The 26,342-nt window shown below is 39.9% G+C and overlaps 1 protein-coding gene across 1 annotated transcript; it reads left to right on the top strand.

Moving 5' to 3' along the window:
* The first annotated feature begins 11,648 nt into the window (after positions 1-11,648).
* Positions 11,649-19,058, top strand: NOPCHAP1 (NOP protein chaperone 1). The gene is made up of 4 exons (XM_058568524.1): positions 11,649-11,792; positions 13,703-13,789; positions 17,400-17,536; positions 18,455-19,058. The coding sequence occupies exons 1-4, from the start codon at positions 11,678-11,680 to the stop codon at positions 18,680-18,682; spliced, it is 567 nt and encodes a 188-aa protein (XP_058424507.1). The 5' UTR covers positions 11,649-11,677; the 3' UTR covers positions 18,683-19,058.
* Positions 19,059-26,342: the final 7,284 nt, after the last annotated feature.

Here is a 26,342-nt window from a genome sequence, read left to right as displayed (position 1 = left end):
GGCTCTCCCAGGATAACTCTGAGGCACAGGGTCTATACTGTCTCCCTGAATCCCTCAGCAGGATTAAGTTCCAATTGCCTTTAGCGACAATTTGCTTGGTAGTAACACATTATTGGTTTCCTTCCTGTCCATGCTTCTCTTTCTCACTCTGGGCTCTCCCAAACTACTTGTTCTTGAATCTTTGTCTCTAGGTTGGCCTCTAGGGAAACCCAGCTAAGCCAGGACTATAATTTTCTTTTTTGTACAATCTTTGTGAAGTTTGGGTATCAATGCTATATTCATTTTTTTAGAACCTAGAAATTTGACTGTTATTTATTGTTCTCTGAAATAGTTTAAGTAGCATTGGATTTATCTGATCTTTGAGGGTTTGATAGAAATCCCCTGTGAAACCAATTGGGCATGGTGTGTCCGTGTGGGAGCTCTGACAGCCTTCTCTATATTGTCTATAGAAATTGCTCTTAGATTTGCTATTGATGCTGGGGAAATTTTGTAAATTATATATTTCTGGAACATTATCCATTTCAAATGATTTTATACAGGTTTTCAAATTTATTTACATAGGGTTGTGCTAAGTGATGTTTGTAAAGTTTTCTATATTTTCTCTGATTTTATGGTTATTGTTCCATTATCATTTATTTCATATATTTGTATCCCCAAACATTCCTCCCATTCCCTGTTTTGGTTTAGGTTAGCTAGTGGTCTGTCTGTTTTCTTGACTTTTTGAATAATTGGCTTTCTTTGGGCAGTTTTGTTTTACTATTTCCTCTTGATCCAAAGATTGCTTAGTAGTGTGTTTTTATAGTTTTGGGTGGAAGGGACTTAAAAAAATGTCATTATTTTCTAGCTGTGTTGAATTGTGGTCACAGAAGGCCATTAATATCATTTGCATTTTTGGAATTTACTGAGATTTTCTTTGTGGCCTATGGTATATTAATTTTGTGAATTTTCCATGTGACAGAAGAAGGTTTAATCTCTATTATCAGGGTCCAGTGTTCAGTATACATTTATTAGACCTACTTTGTTGATGATTTTGTTTAGGTCTTCTGTATCCATACTAATCTTTTGTCCAATTAGGTCTATTCTGTTTTGGAAGAGGGTATTAAAATCTCTAATTATTAATGTTTTTGCTTATTTCTTTTTGCATTCCCTTTAGTTTCCACTTTATAATAGTTGTTGCTGTATTATTAGACATATGGATATTAATAATAGTTTTCCTCTTTGTAAATTGTGGACTTTAGCATTATAAAGTGTCTTTTTGTCTCCTTCTTGAGGAATGGGGGTGAATTCTTGCTTGTCTAATAACAAAATTGTGACCCTGTTTTCTTTATATTTGAATATGCCTAGTTTACCCTTTTATTTTTATCACTTTAATCTTATATTTTAGAAAGTCTCTTCTATCCAGCATAAAGTTGGATTTTGACTTTTATCCAATCTGAAAATCTTTTGCTTTTTATAGATGAATTAAGCCTATTTGCATGTATTGATACAATTTATATACTTCCTTTTAGTTTTATTATTATCATATAAAGTCTTTCCTATGAAGTCTGATTTATTCTGTCTCTTTTTCTGTCTCATTTATTTTGGTATTTAGGAAGATTTGTATTTTGTTCTAATAACTTTACATAATACCATTCAGTCCCCTCTTATTTTGATATTGTCTTCCTACTATGAATAATGTTATAATTAGCTAGAGATGAAAATAATAAGAATAATAAGTTTTCACATATTGAGGTATGTGAGGAAGCCATTCTGGTTTAAACCTGATTTGGCCAAAAACTTGTTTTTCCCAAACATGTATTGTACGTCAGCTTCAAACATTTTCCCAAAGCAAAGAATACACCCTTTAAAGATAGGGATGAATGTCTCCCTTCCTTTGGTGCTAAAATACCAGTACTTCTTTGAGGATACGATTTTCTTCCCAGAAAACCAAGATCAAGTTGACCTGCTGTGTATGTGCTAAACTGCAGCAAAACATCTCCTTGTGACTTTGAGAAAAAAAATTCTATTTGCATCATGCTTGATGTGTGTTCCTTGTTCTGAAACGGTATATAACCATGCTGTAAACCGTGCTTCTCCAGAGTGCTTTCTTCCCTGGTGAAGATTGCACTTGCCGGCTAGTCCTCACACTAGGGTCAATAAGTATCACCTTATCTTTCTTATCTATAGATTGATTATTGATTATTTGCATCAACGCTAGTAACCTCTTTCTCTTCCCTCTTTTACCCCCAACATCTAATTTAAAGTTTATCTTTTTATTCCCAGTTTTTAAAAAGCAAGATTATCTCTTCATATATAGTCTCTGCTTTCTCCCCATTTTTGATATTTGTGTTACATCCATGTTATCAAAGCCTATAAAAATTAAATACTATTCTTTCAACCTTATTCTCACTGTTTATCCTGAATTCTACTGTAAAATGCTTATCACCAAAACTTAAGTTGAATTTCTCCAATCATTATGTGAAGCTTATTTTCTAGTAGATTCCTCGAGAAGGCAATGGGAGTAATATTTCCTGTGTCCTTGTGTGTTCATAACTGTCTATGTCTTTAAAACTTTTATACTTGAAAGACTGTTAAGCTAAGCCCTTAGTTTAAATTATTTCTTTAAGTATTTTAAATATGGTATTCAATTGCCTTTTGGCAACAAATTTTCTGTCAAAAAGTTCAATGTCTGGGTCTGGTCTGGTGGCATAGTGGTTAAGTGTGCATGCTCCACTTTGGTGGCCTGGGGTTCCTTGGTTCGGATCCGGGCGTGGACCTACACACTGCTCATTGAGCCATGCTGTGGCAAGTGTCCCACATATAAAATAGACGAAGATGGGCACAGATGTTAGCTCAGGGCCAGTCTTCCTCACCAAAAAGAAGAGGATTGGCAACAGATGTTAGCTCACGGCTAATCTTCCTCACCAAAAAAAAAAGAAAAAACAAAACTCCAATGCCAATCTTATGTTCTTTCCTCATAACTGAATGGGTCTTTTTTCCAAAATACTCTTAATGATTTTTTCTTATATTTAAAGTCCAACAGTTTTACCAGAGTATGTTTTGGTAGTGACTATTCTGGGCTGATTTTTCTAGGGATATGACATGGCCTTTTGATATGTATATTCACTTGTCTACACATTTTAGAATATTTTTCTTGAATTATTTTTTTAAATAAATTCTACATTTTTTAATAATTTGAATTTTAGGGAAAATTCTCAAAGATAGCACAGAGAGTGCCCATATATCTTTCACCCAGTTTCCCCCCTTTGTTACTGTTGTACATACCATGGTACATTTGTCAAAGGTAAAAACTTACATTCTGGTAGTTTGTGTTTTTTCATAGAATCAGTCCATTTCATCTAAATTAGAAAATTTATTGGCATAATTGTTCAGAATGTTCCCCTTATTATCCATTTGATGTCTGTAGGATCTGTAGTAATTCTTCTCTTTCATTTCTTTTTTTTTTTTTTTTTTAATTTTTTGTTTATTGCAGTAACATTGGTTTATAAATTTCATTTCTGATATTGATAGTTTGTATCTTCTCTATTTATTTCCTGATTAGTTTGGATAGTTTATTATGGATTTTATTGATTTTTCCAAATAATCAGCTTTTGGTTTCATTAATTTTTTATATTGTGTTTATTTTTTATTTTATTGATTTCTATGTCATTTTTTTCTTCTGCTTGCTTTGGGTTTAATTTGCTCCCTTTTTTCTAGTTAATATAGAAGCTTAGATAAATGTTTGAGATTTTCTTTTTATTTTTTTATTTTTTTATTTTTTGTGAGGAAGACCAGCCCTGAGCTAACATCTGATGCCAATCCTCCTCTTTTTTTTTTTTTTTTTTTTTTTTGCTGAGGAAGACTGGCCCTGGGCTAACATCCGTGCCCATCTTCCTCTACTTTATATGGGACGCCGCCACAGCATGGCTTAACAAGCAGTGAGTCCGTGCATGCCCAGGATCTGAACCGGCGAACCCTGGGCCGATGCAGCGGAGCACGTGCACTTAACCACTTGCACCACTGGGCCGGCCCCGAGACTTTCTTTTTAAATATAAGCATTTAATGCTGTAAATTTTCCTCTTAGTACTGCTCTAGCTGCATTGCATAAATTTTGATATTTTCTGTTTTTATTTTAATTCAGTTAAAAATATTTTATAATTTCTCTTGTAGTTGTTATTTGACTCATGAGTTATTTAGAAGTGAGTTGTTTAATTTCCAAATATTTGGAGATTTTTCTGGATATCTTCCTGTTATTGATTTCTAGTTTAGTTTTGATAACCTAATTAAGGTTTTTAGTTTTGTTGACATCAGAAAACAAACTCTGTATGATTTCAATCCTTTTACTTTTTTTTGACTTTTGTTATGGTCTTCCATATGATCTATCTTATTGATTGTTCTATGTGCAGTTGAAACAACGTATTATGCTGTCACAAGGTCAAGTGTTCTGCATATGTCAATTAGGTTAAGTTGGTTGATGGTTTTGCTCCAGTCTTCTTTATAGTCACTGATTTTATGTATACTTATTCTACCAATTACTGAGAGAGGAGTGTTGAAATCTCCAACAATAATATTAATATTGTGTATTTCTCCTTTTAGTTCTATTAGATTTTGCTTCTTTTTTTATTTTAAGATTTTATTTATTTATTTTTCCCCCCAAAGCCCCAGTAGATAGTTGTATGTCATAGCTGTACATCCTTCTAGTTGCTGTATGTGGGACGTGGCCTCAGCATGGCCGGAGAAGCTGTGTGTCGGTGCGTGCCTGGGATCTGAACCCAGGCCACCAGCAGCAGAGTGCGCGCACTTAACCTCTAAGCCACGGGGCCAGCCCAGATTTTGCTTCTTATATTGTAAAGGTCTGTTATGAGATGCATCCACAATTACTGTTATATCATCATGATGAATTTATCCCTTTATCATTACAAAACGTCCATCTTTATCCTTGGTATATTAGTCTGCTCAGGCTGCTATAACAAAGTACCACAGACTGGATGACTTAAACAAAAGAAACTTATTTTCTCACAGTTCTGAAGGCTGGAAAATCCAAGATCAAGGTTCCAGCAGGGTTGGTATTTGGTGAGAGCTCTGCCCTTGAGTTGCAGATGGCCACCTTCTCGCCATGTACTCATGTGGAATTTCCTTGGTGTGTGTGCCTGTAGGGAGGGGAGGAGAGCTCTGGTGTCTCTCCTCATAAGGACACTAATCCTATCAGATCAGGGCCCTGCCCTTATGACCTCATTTAACCATAATTACTTCCTTAGAGGCCCATCTTCAAATACAGCCACACTGGGGGATTAGGGCTTCAACATATGAATTTTGGGAGGACACAAATATTTAGTCCATAACGTGGTAATATTCTTTGTTTTGAAATCTAGTTTTATAGTAATACAGCTACTCTAGCTTTATTTTTGTTTTTTCAAATTCGCATGGTTTATTTTTCTCCATCACTTGACTTTTAACCTGTGTGTGTCTTTACAGTTACAGTGAATTTCTTGCAGACAGCATGCAGCTGGGTCTTGTTTTATCCAGTCTAACAATCTTTGCCTTTTAAATCTTAGACCAATTTACATCTAATATCATTGCTGATATGGGTATAGCTTAAGTCTACCATGTTGTTATTTGTTTTCTTTTTGTCCCACCTGTTCTTTGCTCCTCTTTATCTTTTATCTTATTTTCTTTTGAATTAATTGAATATATTGTGTGGCTCTGTTTTATCTCCACTATTGGCTGATTAGCTATTCATCTTTTTAATTTTCTTAGGAGCTGCTCTAGTATTTGCAGTGTAAATCTTTAACTTATCACCATCTACTTTAAAACACTATTAAAACACTTCACATAAAATATAAGATCCCTGGGCCAGCCCCACGGCTTAGCGGTTAAGTGCGTGCTCCGCTGCTGGCGGCCAGGGTTCAGATCCCGGGCGCGCACTGACGCACCGCTTCTCCGGCCATGCTGAGGCCGTGTCCCACATACAGCAACTAGAAGGATGTGCAGCTATGATATACAACTATCTACTGGGGCTTTGGGGGAAAAATAAATAAATAAAATTATTAAAAAAAAATAATAAGATCCTTAACAACAGATGTGTTTCCATTTACCGTCTCCATCTTCTGTGCTATTTTTGTCATATATTTTACTTCTACATTTGTTATAAACGCCATGATACTTTTTTAAACATTTAAAAGTCAGCTATCTTTTAAAGATGTTAAAAGTGAGAAAGACTATGTTTTACATTTATCCTCACATTTTATAAAACTGCTTTTCTGGTTAACAACATCATTTGCTAAAAGGGAGACTAAATTCTGCCTGTGCATCTTCTACCCTATTTTGGCCAGATATGAATGTCTTAATTTCTAATTTATTGTTACAAGCCAGCAACACTCCATTAGTTTTGTACAGTGTGGTACCTGTGGGATGCTTCTGATCTCAGTCAATCAACAATTCACAAAAAAGACTTGAGGGGGGCCAGCCTGGGGGAGTAGTGGTTAAGTCCGTGTGCTCTGCTTCAGCCGCCTGGGGTTCGTGGGTTCAGATTCTGGGCACAGACCTACGCACCGCTCATCCGGCCATGCTGTGGCAGCGTCCCACATACAAAATGGAGGAAGATGGGCACAGTTGTTGGCTTGGGGCTAATCTTCCTCAGCAAAAAGAGGATTGGCAAGGATGTTAGCTCGGAGCCAGTCTTCCTCACACACACACAAAAAAAAGACTTGAGGACATTTTTAGTGGCTAGAATCGAGGTTTACTTAGGTATCAATCAATCAATGAAACATTAACAATTATTCATTTGTCGACTTCTTTCTGTTCATTCACTAGTTAAACATGGACTAATCATTAACTATGTGCCTGACTCCAAGTGAGGTACTGGCAATATAAAGAAAAAATGGGGATGTGAGGGCGATCTGGCTGCAACATCTGTCACCTCATTGATCACCAGGGTTGATTTGGCTGATCTGGCTGGCTACGCAGGTTGTCCCCTTCCTCCCTCACCGCTCCACGTGCATCCCTCCCGAAGCTGTGCGCTGGGTTGAAGAGGACAACCTTCCCCGATAGAGGAGGACCATTCTTCAGTCAAGGGTATGTGAGTAGCTGTGCTCCCCTGCTAGAACCTCCAAACAAGCTCTCAAAGAAAAAATGCTGTCCCTTCCCTGAAGGGTCTCCCATCATATAGGTTTTAACTAGAAAGAGAGTGAAATCAGCTTTTAAAATGCATTAATCAGTGTTTTTCTCCTCAGTGCCTCAGTGTCATTTCTCCCATAATTCTTTGTGTCCTGTTTTATAACTTGGTTATAATATAATATAATGTTAAATTATTATTATGATAACAATAATGCAGCTATCAGTTTCATTACATACATTTTAATCGTCGTCTTTTTTTTTCTTTTTTAATTTTTTGTTTATTGCAGTAACATTGGCTTATAACATTGTAAAAATTTCAGGTGTACATCATTATACTTCTATTTCTGCATAGATCACATCATGTTCACCACCAAAATACTAATTACAACCCATCACCACACACATGTACCGAATTATCCCTTTCACCCTCCTCCCTCCCCCCTTCCCCTCTGGTAACCACCAATCCAATCTCTGTCGCTGTGTGTTTGTTTATTGTTGTTATTATCTACTACTTAATGAAGGAAATCATATGGTATTTGACCTTCTCCCTCTGACTTATTTCACTTTGCATTATACCCTCAATGTCCATCCATGTTGTCACAAATGGCTGGATTTCATCGTTTCTTATGGCTGAGTAGTATTCCATTGTGTATATATACCACATCTTCTTTATCCATTCGTCCCTTGATGGGCACTTAGGTTGCTTCCAAGTCTTGGCTATTGTGAATAATGCTGCAATGAACACAGGGGTGCATGTACCTTTACAAATTGGTGTTTTCAAGTTCTTTGGATAAATACCCAGCAGTGGAATAGCTGGATCATATGGTAGTTCTATCCTTGATTTTTTGAGGAATCTCCATACTGTTTTCCATAGTGGCTGCACCAGTTTGCACTCCCACCAGCAGTGTATGAGAGTTCCCTTCTCTCCACATCCTCTCCAACACATGTTGTTTCCTGTCTTGTTAATTATAGCCATTCTGACGGGCGTGAGGTGATATCTCATCGTAGTTTTGATTTGCATTTCCCTGATAGTTAGTGATTTTGAACATCTTTTCATGTGTCTGTTGGCCATCTGTATATCTTCTTTGGAGAAATGTCTGTTCAGGTCTTTTGCCCATTTTTTAATTGGGTTGGTAGTTTTTTTGTTGTTGAGATGCATGAGTTCTTTATATATTTTGGAGATTAAGCCCTTATCAGATGTATGGTTTGCAAATATCTTCTCCCAATTGTTAGGTTGTCTTTTCATTTTGTTGATGGTTTCCTTTGCCGTGCGGAAGCTTTTTAGTTTGATGTAGTCCCATTTGTTTATTTTTTCTATTGTTTCTCTTGCCCAGTCAGACATGGTGTTTGAAAAGATGTTGCTAAGACTGACGTCGAAGAGCGTACTGCCTATGTTTTCTTCTAGAAGTTTCACAGTTTCAGGTCTTACATTCAAGTCTTTAATCCATTTTGAGTTAATTTTTGTGTATGGTGTAAGGTAAGGGTCTACTTTCATTTTTTTGCATGTGGCTATCCAGTTTTCCCAACACCATTTGTTGAAGAGATTTTCTTTTGCCCATTGTATGTGCTTGGCTCCTTTGTCAAAGATTAGCTGTCCATAGATGTGTGGGTTTATTTCTGGGCTTTCAATTCTATTCCATTGATCTGTGTGTCTGTTTTGGTGCCAGTACCATGCTGTTTTGGTTACTATAGCTTTGTAGTATATTTTGAAATCAGGGAGTGTGATACCTCTAGCTATGTTCTTTTTTCTCAGGATTCCTTTAGCTATTCGGGGTCTTTTGTTGTTCCATATAAATTTTAGGATTCTTTGTTTGATTTCTGTGAAAAATGTTGTTGGAACTTTGATAGGGATTGCATTGAATCTATAGATGGCTTTAGGAAGTATGGACATCTTAACTATGTTAATTCTTCCAATCCAAGAGCATGGAATATCTTTCCATTTCTTTGCGTCTTCTTCAATTTCTTTCAGAAATGTTTTATAGTTTTCGGTGTACAGATCTTTCACTTCTTTGGTTAAGTTTATTCCTAGGTATTTTATTCTTTTTGTTGCGATTGTAAATGGGATGGTATTCTTAATTTCTCTTTCTGCTACTTCGTTGTTAGTGTACAGAAATGCAACTGATTTTTGTATGTTGATTTTGTATCCTGCAACTTTACCATATTCGTTTATTACTTCTAAAAGTTTTCTGGTGGATTCTTTAGGGTTTTCTATATATAAAATCATGTCATCTGCAAATAGTGACAGTTTCACTTCTTCCTTTCCAATTTGGATCCCTTTTATTTCTTTCTCTTGCCTGAGTGCTCTGGCTAGGACTTCCAGTACTATGTTAAATAGGAGTGGTGACAGTGGGCATCCTTGTCTGGTTCCTGTTCTTAGAGGGATAGCTTTCAGTTTTTCACCATTGAGGATGATATTAGCTGTGGGTTTCTCATATATGGTCTTTATTATGTTGAGGTACTTTCCTTCTATACCCATTTTATTCAGAGTTTTTATCATAAATGGATGCTGTATCTTGTCAAATGCTTTCTCTGCATCTATTGAGATGATCATGTGATTTTTATTCTTCATTTTATTAATGTGGTGTATTACATTGATTGATTTGCGAATGTTAAACCATCCCTGCATACCTGGAATAAATCCCACTTGATCATGGTGTATAATCTTTTTAACATATTGTTGTATGCGATTTGCTAGTATTTTGTTGAGGATTTTTGCATTGATGTTCATCAGTGATATTGGCCTGTAATTTTCTTTTTTTTGTGTTGTCCTTGTCTGGTTTTGGTATCAGGGTAATGTCAGCTTCGTAGAATGAGTTAGGGAGCTTCCCCCCCTCCTCAATTTTTTGGAAGAGTTTGAGAAGGATAGGTATTAAGTCTTCTTTGAATGTTTGGTAGAATTCACCAGGGAAGCCATCTGGTCCTGGACTTTTATTTTTGGGGAGGTTTGTGATTACTGTTTAATCGTCGTCTTCTTTTATCCCTTAAGACAATCCTGTGAAATACTGTTACCCTGGTTTTACAGAGGGGGAAATTGAGGTTCAGAGATTGATCTGCCCAAAGTCACAGCTACTCCATGAGCGATTTGGGACTGGATTTAATCCAGGGGTGGCTGAGTCTGGAGCACCTGTTCAGTTAGAAACAAGCAGAAAAAGGTTGGTCCAAGATTTCTGCTTCTGCTTGGAATCCCGCAGCAGAGGGGTCTGGGCATACTGCAGGTGGTGGATAAATACTGTTAAAAGAGTGAAGAGGAAAGGAAACAATCATTGAATTTTTCAATCAGTGAAAGAGTGAAAAGGCAACCTACAGAATGGGAGAAAATATTTGCAAATCATATATCTGATAAGCGGTTGATATCCAGAATATGTAAATTACTCCTACAACTCAACACCAACATAACAAATAATCTGATTAAAAAATGGGCAATGAACTTGAATAGACAGTTCTCCAAAGTAGATATACAAATGAACAAAAAGCACAGGAAAAGATGCTCAACATCACTAATCATTAGAGAAATGCAAATCAAAACTACAATGAGGTATCACCTCACACCCATTTGGATGGCCACTATAAAAAGAATAAATAAAATAACAAATGTTGGTGAGGATATGGAGAAATTGGAACCCTTATGTACTGCTGATAGGAATGTTAAGATAGTGCAGCTGCTATGGAAACCAGTATGGAGGTTCTTCAAAAATTAAAAAATAGCATTACCATATGATTCAGTAATCAAACTTTTGGATATAAATCCAAAAGAACTGAATGCAGGATCTTGAAGAGATATTTGTATACTCATGTTCACTGCAACATTATTCATAACAGATGAAAGGTGGAAGCAGCCCAAATACCTATCAAGGGATGAATGGATAAAGAAAATATGGTATATGCATAGAATGGAATATTATTCAGCCTTAAAAAAGAAGAGAATTCAGTCACATGCTACAACATGGATAAACTTTGAGGACGTTATACTAAGTGAAATACATCAGTTACAAAAAGACAAGTACTTTATGATTGCCCTTATATGAAGTATCTGAAGTAGTCAAACTCATAGAAACAGAAATTAGAATGGTGGTTTCCAGAGGCTGGGGGGAGGGGAAAATGGGAGGTTGTTCTATGGATATAGAGGTTCAGCTTTGCAAGAAGAAAAAATTCTAGAGATCTCTTACATAACAATGTGATTAGAGTTAACACTTCTGAACTGAGCTCTTAAAAACAGTTGAGATGGTAGATTTTACGTTACGTGTTTTTTTTACCAAAATTAAAAAAATTAAAAGAAAAAATAAATTAAGAGGAGGGCAATCTCATGGTGTGCTGTTCAGGGCAGGATTTGTTTAGCTAAAATCCAACGTCGCCAGCTCTTTCATCCAATGACAGGGCCTCCAGAGTCCCAACCTTCCTTTTCCCACGATAGGAATGGCCTCGTGGCTCCGCCAGGTGTCGCCCTCGCTGGGGCCGCCCTCACCCCGCCCCTCTCCCCGCCCACCTCCGAGTTTCCTCCAATCGCGGCCCTGGCCACGCCCCCTGCCGGAGCCTCTTTCCTGCATCCGGGCCTGGGTGGGCTGGCTCTGAAGCCAGGAGAGGCATGGAGGTCCACGGCGAGCCACAGTCCAGCCCGAGCTCTACGTCGTCCCCCACGGACGGCTCCGGGGCCTCGGTCTCCAAGGAGCTACTGGCGGCGGGGAGCGGCGGCCGCGGAGGTGACCGGCGGGTGGCGGCGGCTTGGGGCGCGCACGTGCGGCGGGGGGCGGGCCGCTCCCTGCCCAGGACCCGCACCCCTGGGAGCAGCCCCCGGCGTGTCCGCAGGGCTCCAGCGTGCCCTCCGCCGTGTGTGTGTGTGTGTGTGTGTGTGTGTGTGTGTGTGTGTGGAGGGGGGGCGGGGGTAGGCAGGGGTGGTGGATAGGATGGAGGGGTCGGGGGCAGGCGCCCGGCCGCGGGCCCGGGGGTGGTGGTTCTATTCTGCACGGTGGTGGGCGCCCACTTTGCCGAGCTCCGCTGCACGACGCCTCTCCCAAAGGGAAGGCCTTAGGGTCGGCGGTCTGGGTCCAAGCAGTTGGCCAGTAGAGGGGGGCGAATGTTATGGATTAACTCCCCTCCCCCCCAACTGCGCACAGAACCAGTGGCCCTTAGTGTAGCTTCCTTGTAGAGGGAGACATGGGTCCAGGAAATCCATATAGGATTTCAGACACTATAATAGAGAATTTAAAAGCATCGGTTCGAATCCCAGCTCCACAAGTAATTAGCTGTGGGCCTTTGGGAGAGTTGTTTACCTTCTCAAAGCCTCAGTGTTCACATGTGGAAAATGGAGCTGGTAGTACCTATAGAATTTTTGTGAGAAGGAGAATGCACCTAAGGGCTTGGGCATATTCTCAGTGAGTGTTCGCTTGAAGAAAAGGTTCTGTGAGAGCCCAGAGCATCCAAAGGAGTTATGATAATAATAGCCAGAGCTTGTGTAGTGCTTCATATGCCCCAGGAATTAACTAATTTAATCCTCACAATAACCCTGTGCAGAAGGTTTGTGTTATCTCCATTTTATAGATGAGGAAACTGAGTCATGGTGTATCATACAGATAAGTGACTTGCCTGAGATCATGTGGCTGGGAAGTGGCAAAAGTGGGATTTGAATCCCATCAGTCTGGCTCCAGAGTCCATGCTCTTTACAGTAATCCAATTGCTAGGCCTCAAGTCGTAAGAAACGAATGTTTGTTGAGCTCTGCTTTGGGAGTGGACAGGATTTTTGTACCAGAGTGAAAAGATTTTGCAAGTTTTGGAAAGGAGATGTGCAAAGCTTTGAGTTTTGAAAGACGGGTCTTGTTCTCTGAATTCTGATGGGCTGGAGAGTTGGATTGATTTGAGGAGGAGTGAATGATGAGTCTGAAAAGGTGGAGTTGGGGGACAGAATTTCTCCAAAGGGCTGTTGGACATCTTTGCTGAAGGGGAACTAACCAGGCAGGCATGTTCTAGAGATGAAGAAACGAATGCTCAAAGAGGTTAGGTAATTTGCCCAATATAATGCAGGTGGTAACCATTTCAGTCACTTAACCGTTATCGTATTCTGTACTGCTTCCTCTGCTCTGTCATTGCAGACCTGCATTTGTCACTGTTGGGTTTCCAATCTAGATCCGAAGGTGCAGTTTAGTGCGTTGGTGACACACAGATGTATGAGACAGGCTTAAGAAAGGGGAGATGGGGGGCCGGCCTGGTGGGGTAGTGGTTAAGTGTGCGCCCTCCGCTGCAGCGGCCCAGTGCCCGGGCCCCAGGCACAAGCCGATGCACCGCTCGTCAAGCCATGCTGTGGCGGCGTCCCATATAAAGTAGAGGAAGATGGGCACAGATGTTAGCCCAGGGCCAATCTTCCTCAGCAAAAAGAGGAGGATTGGCAACAGATGTTAGCTCAGGGCTACTCTCCCTCACAAGAAAAAAAAAAGAATGGGGAGATGGATGTACATAAAGAGCTAAAATGTTCTAATGGAACTTGGAGTGCTTCTTTTTCTCAAAGCCTTTTGGGAAGTGAGGAATGGTCAAGAGTTGAGAGTGGTCATGGAAGGCTTGCTGTGATGGGCTCCTGTTTCTTTATGCTATAGTAAATTAAATGTGTTTGTGTTTTCAGGTATATGGGACAGGTTGCTCATCAACTCCAAGACTAATTCCAAGAAGAATCCCACTCTTCAAACAGTTCGGATAGAGAGGAGTCCCTGTAAGTACCCTTCTCTTGCTCTCTCTTTCTCTCTTTCTCTCAAGAACCCTCTCTGATGTTCACTTCTACCTAATTAGTTATTTGATGGGACAGTCTCTGCCTTCACAGTCAGATGTCAAACCACAGAGTGTCCGGCAGAGCAGGTCTTACTTGGGATTTACACTGTTAGGTCAGTACACAAGGATAGAATTTCTTACATTATTTCCCTGCTTTAAGAGGGTAACTTTTCCCAGAAAAACTCGTGGGATGAATTTTTGGAAATCAAAAACAATTATTGTTAATCTCTATGGGAAATTTTTTTAGAGGTTGCTGAGCCCCAAATTTACTAGACAAATATGGAAAAACACCAGCACATCCCATTAAATTGGACACAATTTCTTAAATGATAAATGTTACTTATACTACTAAATCATAGAGCCAGTTCTCTTCATTAATTACTCTATAATATTGCTGTACTGCACAATCATAAATATGTACCACACTCAGACTTTGTTCATATAGCATTCATGTAATACTCACCATCTGTGTAATTCACTCTTTATGTTTAAAAAAAAGAATAAAGACAAGAACTCAGTGAAAACAATGTAAATGATGCATGAGGTTCTGTGAGTAGACTAAGAAATCATGAGTATTCTGAGAGGGGAACTTAACCTTAGGATGCAGTAAATTGGCAACAGGTGAAATGGCCGCATGGTGGCTTTCCATTCAAATACAAGTTTTTGTGTGGATATAGGTTTTCATTTTGGTGGGGTACATACCTAAGAGTGGGATTGCTAGGTCTTTTTTTTTTTTATAATTTTATTTATTTAGTTTTTCCCCCCAAAGCCCCAGCAGATAGTTGTAGGTCATAGCTGCACATGCTTCTAGTTGCTGTTTGTGGGACGCGGCCTCAGCTTGGCCGGAGAAGTGGCGCATCGGTGCACGCCCGGGATCCGAATCTGGGCCGCCAGCAGCGGAGCACGCGCACTTAACCACCAAGCCACGGGGCTGGCCCATGGGATTGCTAGGTCTTATGGAAAGTATTTTATAAAGATGAAATTGCCAAACTATTTTCCAAAGTTGGGTATACCATTTTGCATTCCCATCAGCCAGGTACCACACATGGTGTGGTGTTTTTAATTTTAGCTATTCTAGTGTGTATGTAGTGGTATTGCATTGTGATCTTAATTTGTTTTTCCGTAATGACTAATGATGTTGGACATCTTTTCACGTGCTTATTCACCGTTTATGTGTCTTTGGTGAAGTGTCTGTTTAAATCTTTAGCCCATTTTAAAAATCAGATTGTTTGTCTTGTTAAAAACAACATTTTTTGTACTGCAGGCCTGCTGGTGATGAATTCACCAGCCTTTATATGTCTGAGAAAGTATTTATTTTGTTTTGGGTTTTGAAAGATGTTTTCCATGGATATATAGTTCTAGGTTGACAGGTTTTAAAATTTTTTTAATCTTTCAGTACTTTAAAGATGTTGCTCTGCTGCCTTCCAACTTGCATTGTTTCTGATGAGAAGTCTGATGTCATTCTTATGTTTGTCATGTATGTAATATTTCCTTTTTTCTCTGGCTTCTTTAAGATTTTTTTTTTTTTTTTTTTTTTTTTTGTGAGGAAGCTTGGCCCTGAGCTAACATCTGCCAATCCTCCTCTTTTTGCTGAGGAAGACTGGCCCTGGGCTAACATCCTTGCCCACCTTCCTCTACTTTATGTGGGATGCCACCACAGCATGGCTTGACAACTGGTGCATTGATGCGTGCTGGGGATCTGACCTGGCGAACCCCAGGCTGCCACAGTGGAGCACGTGCACTTAACCGCTTGCGCCACTGGGCTGGCCCCCCTTTAAGATTTTCTTTATCACTGTTTTTCACCAATTCGATGGTGATGTGTTGTAGTTTTCTTTGTGGTTCCTGAGCTTGGAGTTTGTTGAATTTCTTAGATCTGTGGGCTTATAGTTTTCATCAACTTTGGGAAATTTTTGGTCATTTTTTTCTTGAGACGTCTTTTTCTGTCTACTCTTATGTTGTTGTGTGCTGGATATTGTTTTATTCTGTTTAGAAGAACTACAGCTGGCCTGGCTTCAGGGTTTAGCATGTACTCTTCTAGAGGACCACAGAAATATCTGGCTTCCCAGAATCGTGGTTCCTGCCACACATGTGGGTACTTGTTTTGCTCCACATGATTCGTTAAAAACCAAAGCAGAACGAAATCGCCTGATCTCCGTCTGTGGTAATAGATTTAAATCTACAGACACAGAAATACCTTTATTTTTATCAGTAATTTCTCTTCACATGTATCTGAAAGGGCACGAGAGCTAACATTGACTCACTATTTAGTATGTGCCAGATGTCGTGTGGGACTTTGTTAGTACGTGACCTCCTGTAATCCTTCTAGGAGCGCTATTTTACAATTAAAGGCCATTTTTTTACTTTTACCATCATTTTCTTTTCTTCCTCCATACTCTGGACATTTTAGTCATCTGTTGTGTAGCTGTGTCAGTGACTTAACAAGTTTTGAGAACTCATCATGTGCATAGTTAGGTGCTGGGCCTCTTTTGAGAGACAAGGGGATTAGCTATCCCTTGTTTGTTGACTCCCCTGTACTAAGCGTAGTGCCTGGCAATTATCACCCCTGGTTTACAAATGAGTAAACTGAGATTTCAAATGATTAAATTAAATGTATTAGTTAGGATTCTGGTGATTGAAAATGACTGAAATCCAGCTCAGATTGCCTTAAGCAAAAAAAAAAAGAAATTATGTTGGCTCATTTTATTGGGGGAAAAAGTGATTTCAGATACATCTGCATCCATGTGCTCAGTGTCATCAGGAGTCTGCTGCTCTGTGCCCCTTAGCTCTGCTTTCCTAGGTATTGGCTTAATGTAGAGCAGGCTTTTCCCCCATGTGTGGCACGTTGGCCAGTTTATCAGCAGCACCAGACTTACATACAGCAGCTCAGTCAGTCAGTCATCACTCAGAAAGAAGGTTCTCTTTCTTAACAGTCAAACCATGTCCCAGGGTGATCTCGCATTGGCCCGACTAGATCATGGTGTCACTGTGTATGCCACTGAACCGAATCGTGGTGGCCAAGGTTGTGGAACATATAGGCACACATGGGGTGAGGGGCAGGAGTGACTGAGAGTGACAGAGCCTAAAAGGAAAGTCAGGGTTATGTTATCAGAAGAGAGGAGAATGGATGTTAGGCAGGTAAAAACAACCACTACTTAATTAACATGCCCAAGGTGATTCAGACAGAGTAAGAGGTGGAACTGAGATTCTATTAATAACCTTGTCAGGCTGCCCCCAAAGCCTGGTGCACTTAACTATTAAGTCACACTACCTCCTTATTCAGTTACTGTTTGTTGGATGCCAGCCTTCTAGGAGGTTACAGATCTGGGGATATATGACAAACAAATAAAACATTGGGAAACAATTAATTGCTGAATTGTGAGGTCCTATGGATGGAGGTTTTTCAAATGGAAAACATTAGAAAGATTTTTCATTATAATTGTTATTATTATTACTATTAGATTCAGAAGTGTTTTACAGGAAATTCTGGATTTTAAAATTTGAAGTTTGACCAAATACTAACATAAATCTTGATAAACTGTATTTTCTCTCGTTAGTATTGGACCAAGTACAGTCCTTTCTCCCACAGATGGCCCAGGCAAATGAAAAGCTGAGAAAAGAAATCGCAGCTGCACCACCTGGTCGTTTCAATATTGAAAATATTGATGAGACTCTTGGAGAAGTTATACAAATGGTAATTCGGCTTTGTTTTCATTTCATGAAGTAAAATTACCAGTGTGCCGTGTCACCAAAAAAAGAGAGAACATTTCCATTTTAATTCCGAGTGTTACTTTCCTTCCTTCCTAGAAGGTCAGCTCATGTTTCCAGTTCAGCGTAGGTACTTGGTCATTTTATGATTAAGGATCTTATTGATCAGTAAGCTTCCCTGGGTGAAGTTGAAGGATTTAGTAATACAGAATCTTAGGAGGGCTTTTTCAAATCAAATATTACATTTGTTATCTTGAAGTGTTCATTGACTAACTGAGTTTTTTTCTACCACTTAAAAATATAAAAACCATTCTTAGCTCATGAGCTAAACCAAAACAGGCAGCAGGCTGGTTTGGGGCTACAGGCCGTAATTTGCCAACGCCTGCTCAGAAACGTAAGGATTCTGTTGCTGTTGTTGCTGAGTCTCTAGGACGCAGTATGATGCCTGGCTCGCATTAATATTTGTTGAGTGAATGTTGACTGTATTCAGGATATAGAGAATTGGGTTGTGGGGGACTTTTTAGATGTGTAGTAAATGTAAATCATTAGAGTGGGCTCTGGTAACTGGAACAATACAAGTGCCACATTGTATTAAAAACATTTCTGAGGCAGCCCCGGTGGCCTGGTGGTTAAAGTTCTGTGCTTTACGCCTCAGCGGCCCAGGTTCGTTTTCTGGTTGCCGAACCACACCACCCGTCTGTCAGTAGCCATGCTGTGGCGGCAGCTCACATAGAAGAACCAGAAGGACTTACCACTAGGATATACAACCGTGCACTGGGGCTTTGGGGGAGGAAAAAAAAATTCTTGTCCTTTGTGCTTCAATATTTGTGCTAAATGTTGTTCGTTCCCAATGTTGTTTTTACAACTTTTTAGAAATAAATTTCCCATGTGGTGCTTTTTGCAGGATGTGGCCTTGTTTGAGATGAATCAATCTGATTCAAAAGAAGAGGACAGTTCAGAAGAGAGTTCACAAGACAGTTCAGCGGACGGTTCAGAATCTGAGGACGAAGATGACAGCAGCGATTCTGAAGTCACCATAGACAACATTAAGCTTCCTCATTCAGAAGATGGAAAAGGCAAGATAGAGGTTTTGGACAGTCCTGCCAGTGAAAGAAAAGAAATAGTGAAATAAATGGTCTAAGAATCAGGTGACCTAGGCCTGCTAATTCTGTGAAAAAGAATGTGGTTCGCGGGTTGTTTTGCATTTCAGCTACCTATGGTGCTTTTATGGAATATTGGATGTATCTTGTTTCTCGGAGAAACAGAAGCTGGCTTTTAAAGAGTTGGATAGGATATTTGGGAATCTCTAAGAGTAGCCTGTCTTTGATCTCATGCTAAAGAGATTTGGTTTAGAAAGCTTAACTTTATGTATGGTGATGAGTGAATTTGTTGGCATCTTCTTTCTTCAGCATAGACTTCAGAAATATCAAACTTATGTTAAGGTAAAAATACAAATCACCTGTTTGTTTCTGCTTTAAATTATCCTCTTGGATAAAACAACCTAGGGTTTTTTATTTAGGTTATCATCAATTCAAATTTATTTGTTACCATCAAAATGGGTTCAATGAGGAAGAAATTTTTCACAAAGAAAAGAATCACTTATATTTAGCTGTCCTCAGGCAGATCTACTTTGATTTAAAAAAAATATTCCTTTGCAGTTTGAGCTGGAAAACTTGTGCTCTGTGGTTTAATCACTGCTGGTGACTCTGCAGCCATTAAATGCATGTAGAATTTACTGGTTGGAAAAATTTGTGGGTTTTTTCTTTTCTTTTTTTCATAAAGCAAATTTTTTTTTGTTTCAGCTATTAAAACTATTCCACACGGTTGCTCATGGTTTGAAACTTATCAAATGTAGAAAATAAGGGACACCACAGGAGAAATAGGGCACAGTACCAAAGAAGGTAACCACTGGTTTTCCCTTTCAAGGGTCAGCATGATGCTATGCTGGACTCGCCTTTCTGCATCATCCTTGACCTTATTAAATTTGTTTCCGAGTTCATCTACCGTGGGACTGGCTTTGCTCAGGATATAGACCTGAGAATTTAAAGGATTATCTCTGAGGGGTTGAGCTGATGGACTTTTGCCCCCTAATGTTTTAGGGCTCTCTTTTAACTATTTTTTCCTACTCCTCACATTAGCCCAAGACATCTTTTAAATATTCAGAAGATAATTTCAAGTGTCTTTCTGGTATTTCCCATTGGAAATTGGAACCGTCTCTTCCAGGCTGTCCCTTACAAAATATATGAAGAAATGAACAAGATCTGGATATGTGATTTCTCAGCTGGAAAGGGTGTTATGTTTGTAGCACCAGACACAACTGTGATGTATTATTGGTGTAAATATTTAAAGATTGTCTTGTACCAGATAATATATTATGCTACATTGTGGAAAGAGTTGCATTTGTCTGGTTCACTACTTAGCATGGTGCATGGTACGCATTAGGCACTGAATAATGTTAATAAATGAATTAACGGGTATACGAGGGTGTACAGGACATTTTAAGCCATGGTAGGCTGCTCCAGGCAGGGGGATATGAAGGTGTAACTTCACAGGAAATACACTAGAAATAGACTGAGTGATCAGTGAAAGAGTCTAGTTAGTCTAGAAATACATACTCATTTGTAGAATTTTAATATTTTTCGCCTGCCATGGCTATCTTATGTAATACAACTGGGCTTTCTATACAGTAAAAGTAGTCAACTAAATTCAGGTCCTCTGGACATTCTTATGACATAGGAGAAAAGGGAAAAACAGAAATTTAATATATGGTAAGGATGTCATTTTAAGTAAATGTAAAATGGATGAATTACTTAATACACAATGTCAAAACTGGCCAACGATTTCAAACAAGGTTAGATTCTAGCTGCATACCATGTGCTAAGATAAATTGTATGTGGATTAAAGATTTAAATATAAAGAAATAAAATTGTGAGTTCCATTCTAAAACATAGGTGAATATTTACTAATGAAATTGGGCAAAAAGTTTTTTTAAGAGCAGACTATCAAAGCCTGAAATCATAAAGGAAAAGAGCACAAAACTCATCCACATAAATAGTGAAAACTAGTGAGTGGCGAAGAAATTTAAAAGGAAGGGACAGACTGGGAAAAACATTTGCAATATAAGACAAAGAATGAGTGTCATTAATATATAAAGGGCTCTTACAAATTAGTAAAAAAACAAGTAATATCACAATAGTGAAAAGGCCATAGGACGTGAACAAGTAATTCACAGGAAAAAAATGTTCAACCCCTTTGATCAAAGAAATGTAAATGAAACCAAGATTGTAATCTTTACCTATCAAATTAGCAGATGAAACAATAGCTGGTACTTACTGAGCCCTTTCTGTGTGTCAGCCACTATTCTAAGTGTTTTATGTTTAAGAGTTACCACCACTCATAAGATATATTTAAATTTCTTGGGTTTTACATTTAACATTTGTGCACTTTGTGTGTGTTACACCTTAATTAAGCTGTTTTGTTTGTAAGCAGTTTGCCTTACAGTCTCCTGGAAACTAAATCACCATTGGGCTTAGGTTGGTCTGACCCTGCCTGATGCTTAGGAGTGAGATGATGGCAACCAGTGGAGAATGGTTCCATCCCTGCTAAGAGCGATGAAATGTTCTCCTCAAACTTGTGGGGTATTATCTTTCTATGGCTCTGTGACCGTTATAAATCAGAAAATTAGATGTAATGGTCTTTGAAGCAAAAATTTCATTCTGAATGAATCTCGTGTCTATTTTTACAATTGTGTATCAGTTATGGTGTTTAGAAAAAAACTGCCTTGCAAAGTAGTTGGTATTGTGCCTGTATCCACTACTCTGGGATGAAAGGCAAGAAGAGAGGTGGAGTCTTCTTTTCATTTGTATTCTCTCAGTGGGAATGTACAATACATGTTCACTAAATTATTTGTCTTCTTTTTATGTCAGTAAAGTAATTCATCTTAAACATCAGTGGTTTCACAGTCGTGGAGAAAAAAGACAGGGTATATATGACTGGTAGACTTTTCCCAAAAGTTTAATGTTGGCATCTCTGTGGTTGACTCCTCATCATCGTTCATGGAAAACCCTTGCCAGTGATTGGTTTGGAAATGGGCACATGACAGAACCTTCCCAAGGAGGCATGAGCAAAGTCTTGTTAGTAGACTTTTGGCAAGGAAGGTATTTCTCATTCCTAAAAAGGAGGCACGTGAAGAGGTGGTTCCTTTCTTCTGAAAGGAGAAAGGACGGGATATCTTATAACTGGATATGATTCCTGGAACTGCTATCTAGTGGCCATAAATAGAGCCAGGCCTTGAGGGTACAGTCAGCACACAAGGATAGCAGAGAGAAGCAAAGTACATCATTGAGGGGCCGGCCCGGTGCTGTAGTGGTTAAGTTCACGTGCTCCGCTTTGGTGGCCTGGGGTTTGTGGGTTTAGATCCTAGACACAGACCTACACACTGCTCATCAAGTCATGCTGTGGTGGCGTCCCACATACAAAATAGAGGAAGATGGGCACAGAAGTTAGCTCAGAGACAATCTTCCTCAAGCAAAAAGAGGAAGATTGGCAGCAGATGTTAGCTCAGGGCCAATCTTCCTCACCAAATGAAAAAAAAAAGAACATCATTGAGTCACTGTGTTGAATAACTGTAGACTGAGCTATCACTGGACACAATAAATTTCCTAACCGTTGAAAGATTACCACCTTATGAGGTATTCTGCTTAAACCCACTTCACAGATGAGAAAAGTGGCATGGAGATGCTAAGTAAATTTCTTAAGACCTCACAATAGGTAAGTGGGGGAGCCAAGTTTTAAGTTCAGTCAGCCACACCTATTCATCACGAACTTACCAGACCAGTCACTATGCCACGAGCACAGGCTTAGGGGCTGTCTGGATCAGATCCCAGCCCAGCACTCACCTCAGTTTCTCCATCTCTAAAATGGGAATAACAGTATCTTCCGTCATGGGGTTTTGGTAAGAAATTAATGAGTTAATACACATCATGCGCTTAGAGCAGTCCTCAGTAAATGTGAGGTATTATGATGCTACAAGCACAATACACATGGTGGCAAAAACTTGGGGGAAACTATTAGTAAGATTATAGGTTGTTATATCCTTTGACACAGAAATCCCACTTCTAGGAATTTATCTTAATTAAATAATTATAGCTTTGTTCACAAATTTCTATAGATTTATTGCGACGTTTAAAATAGCAAATAGCAACAATATGTCCAACGTATACGTGTACATGTCCAACAATAGAGAACAAGTTGAATTAAAGCCACTGAAGATATGAAGAAGTATGTTTATTGACATAGAAAGATGCTTGTATATTAATTGAGAAAGTGGGTAACAAAGTTATACAGTATTATACTAATTCTTTAAAAAAGTATGTACTCATCGAAAAAGTCTGGAACAATCTCAAAGATCATCTGTGGTTATTTCTGTGTGGAGAGTTTATGGTTGAGTCTTACCTTCCTGTTTTACATATTTTTTACATAATTAGGTATTATTTAATCATTTACAAAATCCACTTGGGTATTTGCGTAACAGTAATGATAATAATCCCCCCCACCCATCATGTCCCACATGTGGTAATCTTCTAGCCCAGGTTTCTTTCGACAGCTTTTATTTTCTTGGAGGGCAGGTATGGGGGAACCTGACTTGGTTTCTCACCCTGTCTCTAGCCACTTGCACAAAGCTTTTGCAGATAATGTCCATTCTGCTTGGTTTTTCAGGTCGGCAAATATTTACTGTGTGCCTGCTCTTCGCTGCCCAGGCCCTGATGTAGGCATTGGCAATAAAAGTCGTCTCAGCTCAGTTAAGGACCATCAGCTTCATGGCCTGAGTGCCTGTTCTGCCACTTCACAGCCATATGATTTGGGCAGGTTATGTAACCCCTTTCATTTGAAAGCAAATATTTATGGGGGTCCTCCTGCATATTAGGTGCTGGAGATAGAGCATTGAATGAAAGAAGCACCTACTCCGGAAGCTTACTTTCTAATGGGGAGAGATTGGCGATAAATAAATATATGCCAGGTTGTGAAAAGTGCTGTGGAAATAATGCAGGATAAGGAGAGTAAAGAATGACAGGGCAGATGAGGTATGCGTGTGTGGCATGTGCTAGAAAATATGTCTTTACTAAGATGACAATTGAGGAGAGACCTGAAGGAAGTGAGGCAGCCAGCCAGGAGGTTGTATGTAGGGAAAGAGTTTCAGAAAGAGGCAGTGGTGTGTGGGCACTGGCTTGTGCTTGTTCTGATTGTGCACATCTCTCCCCACCTCTCTGTTCAGTGAAGTCAAATTGGTAGCTTGAAATCAGCCTCAATGAGAGCATTTAGACACAGCAGTCCACAAATGCTGCAAGAGTTGGGTTTTTTTTTTCCCCCCTAGAGAGCCATTTGTTATTTACCAGGACACCACGGGGAAGAGGGAGCAGTAAGTGCAAAGGCCCGGAGGTAGGAGTGTGCTTGGTCTGAGGAACATCAAGGCAGCCAGGGTGGCTAGACAGAGAGGGAAATTGATAGGGGATGAGGTCAGAGGTATCCAGGAGCAAGGTCGATAGGACTTCGTAGGCCATGGTAAGTACACTGGACTTTGTTCTAAGTGAGTTGGGGGCCATTGGAAGGTTTTGAGCAGGGAAGTGACACCATCTGACTTAAGCTTTGAACAGAAGCACACGGAAGAATCAGGAAGACCAGTTGAGAGACTTGGGCCATAACCTAGATAAGAGATGATGGTGGCTCAGTAGTGGAGCTGGTAAGAAGAGCACTTCAATTTACTCATTTTTCAGATGTTGTGAAGACAGCATTTAAAAGTGGTTAGCATAGTGTCTAGGACACGAGAGACCCTCAGTAAATGAGAGCGGTTGCTATTATTATTGACAAAATGCCCATCCTGCAGGTGAAGGAGGGGTGCTCATGTCTAGGTACGAAGGCAGATAATTTCAGCACCAAGTATTAAGTACTATGTTCCAGACAAGTGAGAGCACAGAGGAGAGATAGTTAAACCAAGTTGAGGGTAAGAAAGGCCAGCAAGAGTGTTTGGGCGAAAGGGCACTGCTTCAGCAAAGGCTTGGGGAAGAGGATTAGAAGGAATGTAGAACTGCATAAAGTGTCCACACCTCCCCAATTCGGGTGACATCAGATCACAGCTTTATCCTTTAGTTTAGCAAAATAAACAACGATCTGAAGGAACAGGGGTAATCTAATTATTCAGTGTGCTAATTAAATCACCTGGTAGGCTGTGGCTCATTATGTTCCAATTCAGATTCACAGGTAATTTTACGAATTCCACAGAGCCTTAGATTCTGATCAGCAGATATAAAAGTTCAAGCCAGTAAGAACTTTAATGTTGTTACCCGCCCCCCCGCCCCGCCCAAGCCCCAGTAGATAGTTGTATGTCATAGCTGCACATCCTTCTAGTTGCTGTATGTGGGATGCGCAGCCTCAGCATGGCCGGAGAAGCGGTGCGTCGGGGCGCGCCCGGGATCCGAACCCCGGCCACCAGCAGCGGAGCGCGCGCACTTAACCGCTAAGCCACGGGGCTGGCCCGCCAGTAAGAACTTTAGAACTCGCTAGGCAAAAGGAGTTCTTAATCTGAGGCGCAAGCATGGGCTTTAGGAGGTCTGTGAATCCCTTGAGGATATTTGCAGAATTAAGTGTGTGCACATGAATTTCGGGGGGTAGAAGTGGGACAGAGGGGTCCACAGCTGTTATCAGATTCTCAAAGACGTTTGTGGCTCAAAGAAGATTAAAAACACTGCTACTGAGATTAATCATAGAGGGTAAAACCAGTCCAGAAGAAGGGTATGTTTTTGTTTGCCATTTTATCTATCATTAAAATATTTGGTAAAGTGCTATTTTAATTCTCATCATACCAGTTAAAACACTGCATTTAAAAGTGGTTCCTTTGGGGCCGGCCCTGTGGCGTAGCGGTTAAATATGCGCGCTCCATGACTGGCAGCCCGGGTTCGGATCCCGGGCGTGCACCGATGCACCGCTTGTCAGGGCGTGCACCGATGCACCGCTTGTCAGGCCATTCGGCCTGACACCGCCCGTGGCGGTGTCCCATATAAAGTGGAGGAAGATGGGCGCAGATGTTAGCCCAGGGCCGGTCTTCCTCAGCAAAAAGAGGAGGATTGGCATGGATGTTAGCTCAGGGCTGACGTTCCTCGCAAGAAAAAAAAAAAGTGGTTCCTTTACTAATAAGGTCTTTGTCCTTTTTTTCAAATTTGAACTGTCAGTTTGGACCCAGAGAGTATACGTTATAATTTAGAATTTCAGCTCTGCCAAGCTCTGATGGTCAATGAGCTACAGTATAATAACCAATGCTTATGGGCAAAACGTGCTCTATTGATCCTGCCAGGATCATACCTGCTGTTCTTCCCTTTGAATGGTTTCTACCTCTGGTTTTGCACTGCTGCTTATCGATCATTGATTCCCTGTATTCCCCTGACGTTAAGTTGCCAAGTCTCCAAAGTAACAAGTACTGCCTATGGGCTTCTTCAGAGCCAAAGAAAGAAAAATTCACCTTTAAAGTGAGGGTGAATAGGGGCTGGCCCCGTGGCCTAGTGGGTAAGCTCAGCATGCTCCACTTTGGTGGCCCGGGTTCTCGGGTTTGGATCCCAGGCCCAGACCTACACCACATGTTAGCCATGCTGTGGTGGTGTCCCACATATAAAAGAGGAAGATTGGCACAGACGTTAGCCCCGGGCTAATCTTGCTCAGCAAAAAGAGGAAGATTGGCAACAGATGTTAGCTCAGGACCAATCTTCCTCAAAAAAAAAAAAAGGAAAACAAGATATCCTATG

Source organism: Diceros bicornis, chromosome 25 (genome assembly GCF_020826845.1).
Source record: "Diceros bicornis minor isolate mBicDic1 chromosome 25, mDicBic1.mat.cur, whole genome shotgun sequence".
Classification (NCBI taxonomy): domain Eukaryota; kingdom Metazoa; phylum Chordata; class Mammalia; order Perissodactyla; family Rhinocerotidae; genus Diceros; species Diceros bicornis.
Note: the sequence above shows the minus strand (reverse complement) of the source record. Positions and strands in the feature narration are given on the sequence as shown.